Source organism: Ooceraea biroi, chromosome 5 (assembly GCF_003672135.1).
Source record: "Ooceraea biroi isolate clonal line C1 chromosome 5, Obir_v5.4, whole genome shotgun sequence".
Taxonomy (NCBI): Eukaryota; Metazoa; Arthropoda; class Insecta; order Hymenoptera; family Formicidae; genus Ooceraea; species Ooceraea biroi.
The window spans coordinates 8636038-8648352 of record NC_039510.1 but is presented as its reverse complement, the minus strand read 5'-3'; the positions used below and the strand labels follow the sequence as shown (position 1 = coordinate 8648352).

The 12315-nt window shown below is 40.0% G+C and overlaps 1 protein-coding gene across 1 annotated transcript; it reads left to right on the top strand.

Moving 5' to 3' along the window:
* The first annotated feature begins 586 nt into the window (after positions 1-586).
* Positions 587-1756, top strand: LOC105280889. Its single transcript, XM_011341752.2, has one exon. The coding sequence runs from the start codon at positions 587-589 to the stop codon at positions 1754-1756; it is 1170 nt and encodes a 389-aa protein (XP_011340054.2).
* The last annotated feature ends 10559 nt before the right edge of the window (positions 1757-12315 follow it).

The following is a 12315-nucleotide window of genomic DNA, read 5'->3' as shown; positions in this document are numbered from 1 at the left end:
AAGTGCGCATACAGAGTGAATTTCAGTAAACCTAACAACATAGGATCGCTGCTAGGATTCTCTGCGAATCGTATCTTACAACCGGGAAAATGGCACGAATCGGATGTGTCGATAAAAATAATGAATGTAAACATTATTCGTGTGGAATGCAGCATGACTGTCGGTGCATAGAGCAATGGCAGACGCGTGCACACGATACATGAATTCTCGCCGAGGGTGGAACCGGGATATAAAATATCTGAAACGCCTGCGCAGATCATTTACCTTCCGATCGTCGTCAGGAGCGTTACGGAGCTAACGATACGCGTTGTAGGTCAAGAGGGACGACTACTCGATTTTCGCGGCGAGGAGATTACCATTAGATTACACGTGCGGCGGCGGCGACAAGAGTAACAGAACGTTGGAGAGTTGGTGATGCTTGTGTTAAACAACAATTTTGCGAGAGGTAATATTTTTCCGAGGAAGTCAACTGCTGTTACGGTATCGAGTGATAATACAACTCAACAACCTGATAAACGAAGGAAGCTCACCGCATCGAACGTTGCATTTTTGAGATCTTTGGGTTTCGCAGTACGAAATATCTAAAATGGCAGAGATTCTCAACATCGGGAACAAGCCGATCTTTGACGATTGCATCGTTAAAATCGAGACTTACACGTACAATCCGTATGCCAACACAACGTTTGGATACAGCGATGAGATACGAATACCAATACAACATCAAGATTTGTATACGTTACCATGCGAGAGTTTTCTCTACGTCGAGGGTAAATTAACGATAAAGAAACCCGCAGCGAATAAGCATGTTGTATTGGAGAACAATTGTGTAGCGTTCATGTTCGATGAGATTCGCTACGAACTCAACGGTGTGGACATTGATCGCAGCAGAAACGCCGGAATAACCTCCACTCTGAAAAACTATGTATCTCTGACGGCATCAAGGAATGGGATGTTGAAAAATGCTGGATGGGATATCGTGAATTTTTCAAACGGTGAAGAGGGCCACTTCAACTTTTGCGTACCGCTTAGCATGCTGCTGGGATTTTGTGAAGACTACAGGCGTGTGGTGATTAATGCACGTCATGAATTGATTCTCATACGCTCGCGCAACGACAACAATTATCTAAGAGGCGATGCTGAGATTCAGCCTGAGATTGAATTACTCAAAGTACGGTGGCGTATGCCGCACGTCGCATTGAACGAGATCAACAAGCTGGCTATGCTACGAACTCTGGAGAGTGGAAGATTTCTGAGCATGAGTTTCCGCTCGTGGGATCTGCAAGAATTTCCTCTGCTGCAGAGCACGACTAAGCATTCGTGGACCGTCAAGGCAACAACGCAACTCGAAAAGCCGCGATACATCATCTTTGCGTTGCAGACTGGTCGAAAGAATAACATAACGAGATCGATAACTAAATTCGACGATTGCAAGTTAACTAACGTGAAACTTTATCTAAACTCGGAATTTTATCCATATGACGATTTGAACCTCGATTTCAGCAAGAAGAGATACGCCATCCTGTATGATATGTACGCGCGGTTTTACAAATCGTATTATGGAGGCAATCATGATGAGGTGCTTCTTCTCATTGACAAATTTGGATTTTGCGGCCCCTTCGTCGTCATCGATTGTTTGCGACAAAGCGAATCTATGAAGACTGCCACCGTCGAGGTGCGATTAGAGTTCGACTGCATGGAAGACATACCGGCGAATACTACAGCCTACTGTCTCATCATACACGATCGCATGGTCTAATACAGCCCATTGACCAACGTTGTGCGCAGAATCACCTAAGCACGCGACAACATCGAGAACCTGATATATAAAACATCCGCGATTCATCGAGAACAATTGTAGTCGTCTTCTTCTCGACGCGTTGATACAACAACGATCAACCATGTCCATACCAACGTTTGTGGATCTGCAAGGCTTCATCGTCGGCGGGAACTTTGTCGTGAAGGAGGTTGCCATGCTGAGAAATGGAAATATTCTCTCTCACTACATTTTTGGACCCTGCGGACCATGGCGCAGTCTCACTAGAGCGGAGAGATCACAAGCCTCTTGGCTGACGGCGCATCATCATGGAATACAATGGGAGGATGGAACGATTCCGTACTGCTGGGCTAGGCGTTTGATCAGGAAGGCGGTGGTGGACGACGACGACGATGAAGCACCACCCATCGTATACGTCAGGGGACTCGAGAAACGCGAATGGTTGCGGAATCTGCTTCTGGACGATGATATCTACATCGAGACTATTGACGCTCACTACGAGGATATACCATCTTTGAATAAGCTGGACGTTACACACACTTTACGTTGTAACAAACATGTATCGCACTGCGCTTTGCAAAATGTATTTAAAATGTTCAACTGGTGGTCTCAGCATAAAAATAAAATATATTATGTATAAAATATGTTTTCCATTTTTTACTTCCCTTTCCCCTTTCCTTGTTGTGGTAAAGTATCCCCTCCCCTGCAGTAAATAATCGTATACACGTTCGAACCTGTTCGCGCACGTTTAGTTTAGATGATCCCCTCCCCATGTTGCGGTAAAGAATCGTATGCCCGTTCTTGAACCGTTCATCCGTTCAGTTTTGCATCAGCCACTGTGCGTGACAGACCTCGATTCTAACCAGCAGCAATGTATACCGGTCAGGGGAACAGCAGCAGCATGAACTATTATGTTCCATACGTTCCGCCTCAGGATGCTGAAACTCCACCGAAAAAATGTACCAGGTAAGTTAAAGAATTTTCCCCTTTGTCTTATACTTGGATTTTTACATTTTTAAAGAAAATAGTTTTATTCATGATTTTTTTCCCATAGCGTTTTACCCACACGTCGCACGATTCGCATACTGGGTAGGAGATACGCGCTGACGGCTACGGGGTATAAGTTCTTGGAAATCGGTATCAACGTTGGCCTGTCGAACTATATCGAGATTGCGATAGGAGATAATCGTGGGAACGAGCTGATTCTATCATTTGAAACATGGAAAGGACTCTACGGACAACGAATGGATATTCAGCACCATCTCTACAATGATGTTCGCGGTTGCCCTATCAGCGTTGGACCGTTGACGGTGCGAATCAGTGAGAGTTCAGTATGTGATAATAAACTCATATATCTGGAATCATCCAACATACGTTTGGCGATGACCGATTCAACGTTCTTCTCCATGTTGAACCTGGACCGATGTATCGATTTGATGTTCGACCACTTGAACCGTATGGTCGATAAAGTCGACAAAAAGTTCGCAGAATATTCAAATATAGCGTCAACCAACCCTAAAAATGTATCAAACGCCATACGCACCAGCTATTGTTTCGATGAGAATCACCTTATCGATTGTGAACTACTGGCTCTAGTTTTTAGCAAGCTACACATATAACATGTAAAAACTATTATTATTAATAAAAAACATACAATGAAGAAATACAGTTTCCAGCATTCTACTATTGTACTATTCTTTTCCTCACACCCATTTCCCGTTTTCCTCACATGAGAGCAGGCATCCTCTATGCGACATTCGAAGTATTAGGCTTTAAGGGAAGCTGCGGTCATATGTATTACCGAAAGAAATTTTATGATTTTGAGAAAAAATATTTTCGCGCAATCGAGTACGTGCCGGAAAAATGTCTAGACGTTTGTCGCCGGATTGGCGTCGGACCCTGTATGACTAACATACATCCGAGCAAAAAAATCCTGAAAGAATGCAATCGTATAAGAATATGTTCATATTATTATAATGATAAGATATTGTTAACAAGGGGACCTTACGGCTACCGGGTCTCTGATTTTCTTCATACTTACAGGATTTGAAGATCAGTACCCGAACATCAATTTCCTAAAGCAGTACGATGCGCTTCTCAAAAACACTCGAGAAAATCGACTTTGAAGATTTTCGAGCGCTGTAGGTAGAGAAAATTTGAAACTGTTGTCAGAGCCGCTCGTAGCCGAGCGCATAGCACTCTAGTCTCGTAAGCGCGAGGTCGCTGGTTCGATTCTCGTTGGCCGCAACTGTTTTTTTTATTAATTTTACTTGAATCCTATATCTAACATTAACATTTATCAAATTGAAATGCTAATTAATAAAAAGACAGTGTTGTAAAAGTTTCTTCTCTTCACCAGTGGATATCAATATGCGTAAATAATGATGACAACAATTAATATTCAACCATACTGGCTATATCTTTAATGAAAAATCCGTCACGACGTTTCGACCGTGGGTTTCGGTCCTCTTCAAGTGACAATAAATCTATTTAATGTAACCACAATTTTGATTGGTCTAGTCTGTCGATTTTACATAGTGAGAAACAGAGAAAAAAGAGAGAAATCGCGGAGATGTTTCTCATCAAACAATGTAAAGAAACGATCAACCTTCAAACGGATACAGACGATTTGCCGGAGATTTATGACAACATACTTAGGATCTCTTGATCAGTCGAGATCGAACGTTCTGCCTTTGAATGTTTCTGCTATACGTTTTGCGCACGCTGTTTTGAACATAAAGTTTTACTTTATATCATTTTAAATTGTGACTTTCTGTTGTGAAATTTTTGCGTGACTTTGCGCTAATTTTATTTTATCTACATCATTGTTTGTGTATTTATTTTATATTTCTATCTACATCATTGCTTGTGTATTACACGTAAGTTTATTCAGTTATACGATTTGTTTGTATTTATCTTGCGATTAATTAATTGTTGCGATAACTGTTCTTCTATCTTGCGATGAATTAACTGTGGCATTAACTGTTACATTAAATAGATTTATTGTCACCTGAAGAGGACCGAAACCCACGGTCGAAACGTCGTGACGGATTTTTCATTAAAGATATGGCTAGTATGGTTGAATATTAATTGTTGTCATCATTATTTACGCTAATTAATAAAAATGTAATCGTAATTTTTGCAATACAAATTAACATCTTTTTATTTTTAATTACCACTCGCTTGAAAATATGAATATTTATAATAAATTAAAATGTGGTACAAAAATGGAAAACGTCTTATTGTTAAATGCAAAAATAATATGTATCAATAATACTGTTCAGTTATTTTATCACTTATATTTATACTTATATTTTTATTGTTCATATATTAGGAGTGTGATTTAGTTTTAAGGGTTTTGCAACAGATGGCTGTAGTGTTAGTTTGTTCCAATAGCTGTTTCCGATAACTGTTGTTTCTTACAGTGTTGACATTATCCATGACATTTAGTAGCATTATAGCAATAGATGCAATAACAGTCGTGTTTATATCATCGTAAAAATGGAATTTCCGAAAGAGCATTTTCGACATGCGTTGCTTTTGTTTTTTAATCAAAAGAAAACTGCGGCTGAGGGTTATAGAATTCTTGTGGAAACTTATGGTGATTCTGCCCCATCAATTAAGACGTGTGAATACTGGTTTAGACGCTTTAAAAGTGGTGATACTGATGTGAAGGACAAAGAACGCTTGGGACAACCAAGAAAGCTTGCAAATACAGATTTGCAAGCATTATTGGACGAAAATCCAACAAAATCCACTTCAGAACTTGCCAGAGCATTAAATGTTGATCGTACAACAGTTACCAAACATTTACATGAAATGGGAAAAATTCAGAAAGAAGGGAAATGGGTTCCACATCAATTATCGGAAAGTGCCATTGCGAACCGGTTGAACATTTGCATTTCGTTGATCGCCAGGCAAAAAAAGAAGAGTCTTTTGTCTCGGATTGTTACTGGGGATGAAAAGTGGATCTATTTTGATAATCCCAAACGCAGAAAATCATGGGTGGATCCAGGCCAACCATCAACATCCACTCCGAGACGCAATATTCACGGTTCAAAAGTAATGCTCTGTATTTGGTGGGATCAAGAAGGTATAGTGTACTATGAGCTGTTAAATCCACATGAGACTGTCACGGCTGATCGTTATCGACACCAATTGTACAAGTTGAAGCAAGCATTGGACCAAAAACGACCACCAATTGCGAGTAAACGACGGAAAGTAATTCTTCTTCATGACAACGCTCGACCTCACGTTGCGTTATCAGTGAAACAAACACTATTAGAGCTTGAATGGGAAGTCTTACCGCACCCCGCGTATTCTCCGGACATTGTTCCATGCGATTATTATTTGTTCCGGTCGATGCAACACGCTTTAGAGGATACACACTTTCATAATTTCGAAGAAGTGCGAAAATTCGTCGACGAATGGATCAACTCAAAAGAAGAGTCATTTTATCGTCGTGGAATCCATCTCTTGCCAGAAAGATGGGAAAAAGTTATAGAAAACGAAGGAAAATATTTTAATTAAGGTATTCATTCATTATCATATTTAAATACATGCGTTTTTGAGCAAAAAAACCCTTAAAACTAAATCACACCCCTAATATTTCATACAATTAATACATATAATTAATAATTTATAAAAATTAAAAAAATATTTTTATTAATATCATTTTTGTGTTTTTAATATTATTTTTGTATTTACTCGTAATCTCTAGAAATAAAAAAGTATTTTATTCCCTATTTAATGTTTTCCATTTTTGTACCACATTTTAATTTATTATAAATATTCGTATTTTCAAGCGAGTGGTAATTAAAAATAAAAAGATGTTAATTTTTATTGCAAAAATTACGATTACATATTTATTAATTAGCATTTCAATTTGATAAATGTTAATGTTAGATATAAGATTCAAGTAAAATTAATAAAAAAACAGTTGCGGCCAACGAGAATCGAACCAGCGACCTCGCGCTTACGAGACTAGAGTGCTATGCGCTCGGCTACGAGCGGCTCTGACAACAGTTTCAAATTTTCTCTACCTACAGCGCTCGAAAATCTTCAAAGTCGATTTTCTCGAGTGTTTTTGAGAAGCGCATCGTACTGCTTTAGGAAATTGATGTTCGGGTACTGATCTTCAAATCCTGTAAGTATGAAGAAAATCGGAGACCCGGTAGCCGTAAGGTCCCCTTGTAAGATGTAATGTAGAAATACTTACCTATGTCAGGATCTAACCTGGGGCGGGTCGCTCATATGTCTACTCGCTCAATCACCTGAGCCACGCAGGTTACAATAAAGTTTAAACTTTACACTACACTTAGTTTATCCGCTGGAATGTTTGATATCTTAAAATATATCTAGCATTCCAGCAGCCGAGTGTCGGCGCCCAAATGGCGGCCGGGCCTTGGTTGCGTAAACATTTTTGTATAAATATTCATTCCTAGAAAATAGATAGAAAAAGTGCCGCAGGATCATAAACAGACCCTTCGTGTCGTCATACCCCCCCCCTACCCCCTGGTTGGGACCGCAACCGACCTGGGTTAGGACCGCGCATGAGTCATAACTGACCTGGGTTAGGACCTATCTTACCCCCTCCCCAAAAGTGGTCCAGAACCGGCCTAGTATACCTACTTTCATCCTGCTTGAACGAGCTTTACGTTCAAAGCATAATTTCTCGGGACGAGATATATCAGACATCCTTTAAGTAGTGCGAAGTTTACGACACTACAATGTCATACGTTGGAAATTTTATGAAGGATACAGCACTTAACATAGATACCGGGACACAGACGTTGCGCTAGTTAGCACAATCTACCAGGGCCGTTAGATAGTGTTCCAAAGTTTCATAAACGAATGAACAAATTCTTGGTTGGTTTCGTCGGTTACCTGAGGTCATTGCGCTTTCGTATCATACCGATTTTATCACTTCCTTTTTTAGCGTCTCTCTCGTACAATGAACCCACGAAACTGACCGCAAAATAGATCTATTAAAAGACTTTCGAAGGTATCTCGTAACGGATTTCCCGCGAAACGGAATGCAATAGTATTTCCAAATCCTGGGACTGCCGTTGCGCGCAATACGCAAGTAGTAGTCCAATACATCGTGCGGGAGAAAGATTCGAAAGCAGGGAGACCGCCAAACACATGTCGTTTTGTACGGAAGAATCATGGCACACCCCAACGCGTATTAAGCGCTCGTAAATAATACCTCTTTGTATATTTGAATGCTTCTGCATACGGATCCCGCATGTCACTTGGGAAAGCTCGATGGCCCTTTCGCTTTTACGCACACGCGTGTACATGCAAGCTTATTCGCCAATGTATATACGTGCTGATATGATGTTCGGTTGGCATAAGAAAGAGCGAGTCTCAAGTTGTTTGCTTTTGTTTATGTCTGACAATGTCGAATTGTACGCAATGTTCTCTGGCCAATGGGAAAAACGTTTCGGGGGAAATCAGCGTGGCAGAAGGCAAGAGGTGCGAGGGAACGGTCTCGCGAAATTCGAGAATTTTCCTGTACTAGAAGCACGCACAGAGTAATAACTCACTCGATGCCCCGCCGCGAAGCTTAGTGACGCGCGTATCGTACGCGCATTTTATTCCGCAAGAGGCCATTTCTGGTAAAGCGTGTAATCCAGTTATTAATGAGGGTGGTAATCGCGCGGCTACGTCGTGTACGATATACGATGGTAAAAAATGATGTAAGCGCGTGCTGCTGGCGTTTACTTCAGAAGCTGATGTATTTTCGGTAGATAGATAGATAGATAGATAGATAGATAGGGAGAGGGAGAGGGAGGGAGAGAGAGAGGGAGAGGGAGAGAGAGGGAGAGAGGGTGTGTGTGTGTGTGTGTGTGTGTGTGTGTGAGAGAGAGAGAGAGCGCCTAATGATTGATGCTGCAAATAAGAAATGCGCGCTCTCTCACTTACGACTACACATATTTACGTTTGACATTCAATCTTTAAAGATACTCGCACAAACGTGATATAAAAATAAACTTAAAAGAGAATCATGTACCGCTAGAGATAATTGCGCATAGTCCCTCGCGCCTCAAGGAAGTTCGCTCGACCACAAGTCGGCACAAGCCAATATCTTCTTCTTCGAAACGCATCATTGTATACAACCTGTTACGTTTTACATCGGAGAAACATTGTTTTTCGCATTATTTAAGGAGTCCTCCTTGGTATAACCAGACATCGCGGCAGTGCAGAGGCGTATTTGCCGTCCGGTCGCGGTGTGCGATCGTCTTGCGGGGAACCACCGCCGAAATCATATTTCATGTCGGTCGATGTGAGATTAATAACGGCCAGACACGTTTTGATTTCCCAGAAATACCTGTCGGTCCAGCCACACGCTGTGTTTGCTGAGGAAAAGCACGAGAACAGGATCTCTTGGCTGCCGAGTGCTATGAGTAGACGTCGACGAAAGAGGGTTGGTGATGTTTAATTATTGTTTTGACGCGCGCGCGCGCGCCATGGTAGTTACCGGCATGACCTGAAATGGGGATGATTCCTCACGCTGGAGTGAATCTGCCATGAACATTCTGGCGGGGTAATAGCCACCTGGAAAGAGTGGCCTCATTGTTCCGTTCCATTGTCTCGTGCCGTGCGATTGGTTTTCCTCTTTTCTCGCCCTCAACTTCTAAAATTAACCCACCGGCATTTAAGCGCGCGCTAGTACCAATTACACTTGCGTTCCTAATTAACGGTTGGGCAATGGTTGTCGACTATCGGTCTTTACGCCCTTTGCGTCTTCACATGAGGATCTCAAACAACTTGTTCAATGATATCGCGTTAAACGATGGGCGAGAAATTGCTCTGCTTATGGAAATTATTTCAGTATAATTTATTTGTCTGATGTACTGTCTGATTATTTCGATAAACGCAGAATTTCATTTCCAACTTCCTATAATTTTCACAAATCAGTAAGTTTGTTTTAACAAGTCTGTCTCAGCTCGCGTTCAACTTGTTATAACTATCTCGAAATGGATGACATCACTTTGCGTTTCGCTATGGAGAAATTTCTAATGAAGAATAATTATCGATTCCATTCCATCTTTCAGGATTCAATGTTTAGAAGTAAAAGAAAAAAGGTATAGTTATTTTATAAATGAGAGCAACTCGTCTCGATAACGAGAGTGAAAGAAAAGTTCCGGCTCGTATAGGGTAGATGAAAAAGAAATGCTTCATGGGCAGTAAATCAAGCTTCCTCTTCCAGCCCAAAGATCGGTGGAAGTGTCCGGTACTGTTTGGTTAAAGCACGACGGGGCGCCAACTGAGTGAAAAGCGGTGCGTTTATAAGACATATATATATAAGGGGCGGGTCTCGTTAGCCGCTGACAGGAAGGCACATATAGCTCATCGCGTAGAATGGCCTTCCGGTACTGTGAAAACCACCAGCGAAACATATTCTGAATAAGGTCATGCATGTTCGGCCTGTGGGCGTTCGTCATTGAAGCGACAAAATGGATAAAAGATTAGCGCGTTCGGCACTGAGCTGTCACGTGGCGGAATCGTTTGACATTTTTGAACGATTAATCCAAAAACACAAAAATACTGAAAAAGGATTTTAAGTGAAAGATATTTGACGCTACTGAAACGTTGAAATTGTAGAGTGATATATAACTTTAATGTTTTCGTTTGCATAATTAGATTATTCTAATCATCATTGTCCTTTTATTGTCTGCTTATATACTACTTGTATGTCTGTGCGTGTTAAAGTTTGTTTAAAACAAAACAGAGGGTCACATGGAATAAGGTAGGAAACATCTCTAATTTCTACCTCTGGTGTTTTTCTCGGATTTTGCTTTCATGACAACTGCGTCAACTACGAGTAGCGGAAGTCCAGTCTGGTAAGCTGGAGCAAGGGGCGGTACGAGAGAATGGAAAATCTATTCCGCGAGCATGTGCAACGGCTGTTATTTTAACAGTTCCATGCGGGGCAGTTTCCTCTTTCTTTTAGCAACGTACATACATGTATACAGTGCCGGATCTACACATAAGCTGTAGCTTAGGGCCTCACATTATAAGGGGCCTCCTAGACTCATTATTTCTTGTTAATAAAATTGATATTATAAAATAATTTTTTTAAAATTATTTTTTGTTATTATGAACTACTTTTCATTAATTACATTTTTTATATTTATCACAAAAAATAATGTATTACAATATTTCTTCGCGAAGAGCTGTAGATTATAAAATCTTAGTTTTTTCTATTAGCTACAACTAAGGCTGTGTTGTGTTCCGTTATTCACTGCCAGTACTGAAAATCTATAGTATACGCACGATGTGAACTATAAATTTTCAATACTGTCGTCAGTGTATTTCAGAACGCAGCCTAAAATATATGAAAACTTGTTTATTTGTAACTATGGAGACGGTATGGTACGTCCGCGATTGCGTGCAAGCATGCTTCAAAGTAAATTATATTCTTTGAGTATTTTATATATAGAGAGTGATAAACTAAGAACTTTGTCATTCGAAGATATTGTAACAGACTTCGCGATAAGGAAAACACGGAAACAAATGTTCTAAATAAAATTCGATTCCAATATTTTATATCATTCGTTTGTGATGTTGCAATCTTGCAATAAATATATACGGACATATACATATGTACGTATTGTTATTCCTACGAGTGTATTAAACATGTTTTTTTATTGTCCAAGTTTACTATTTTAGGAAATATAGGGGGGCCTCTGAAAAATCATAGCATAAGGGCCACAAAATCATAGATCCGGCTCTACATGTATATAACTTGCGTTTGTCACTTCATACACTTTTTGCTTGAGATACAAAAAAGTCAGTGCCTGTTAATGACCTTCAATCATTAAAACAGAGGTTAGTGTAAGCGTGCGAAGAAATTACAGACGCACAATGTCAGTCAGCTACTCATTCTGTGATCGATAGGTGCACCGTTTGTCTCCGGGCTGGAGGCCATTATTTTAAACAAAACATGTAATAGTTAAATTTTGATTACTATAAAGCAATAAACAGGATAAACATAGATTATTTCAACATTATTTATTCCTATACTTCTGTTACTTAAGAAGTCAATATCTCTTAAACGAAGCGTTTGCGAGCATAGTTCCAGAGGACAATTTTGTTTGTTTTGAGGTCCTCAATTCATATTTCAAGTTTGGCGATTTAACCCGGGAGTACCCTGTATATTATAAAATGGATGATCTTGAATGATGAATGAAAAACTGAAGCAAACGAATGAGAAAGCTGCAAAAACAAAAAATCCTTTATTCGAGATTGGCCTTTTATCAGTATAATTAGTAGATAGGATTGTTTCGAAAATCGATAAAAAAATGAGGGCTTATGCTACTTAAGTGACCGTTTTATAATTACTTTTGAGAGATGCCGGTACTTACCAAATGAACTGTCTTAGTCGGTACGCCCCTTAATGTGAAACTTAAGTTCAATTATGATATCTAATTATTAAATTGAATCATTAAAGTAAACTAATTTTGTTTACGCATAACTTGTGCCACACGCCACTAGTCTGAAAACTACACCGGTAAATATTTTATTTTCTTCTG

Excerpts from the sequence above, each read along its gene's own strand:
- LOC105280889 (XM_011341752.2), top strand. The coding sequence starts at position 587 with ATGGCAGAGATTCTCAACATCGGGAACAAGCCGATCTTTGACGATTGC.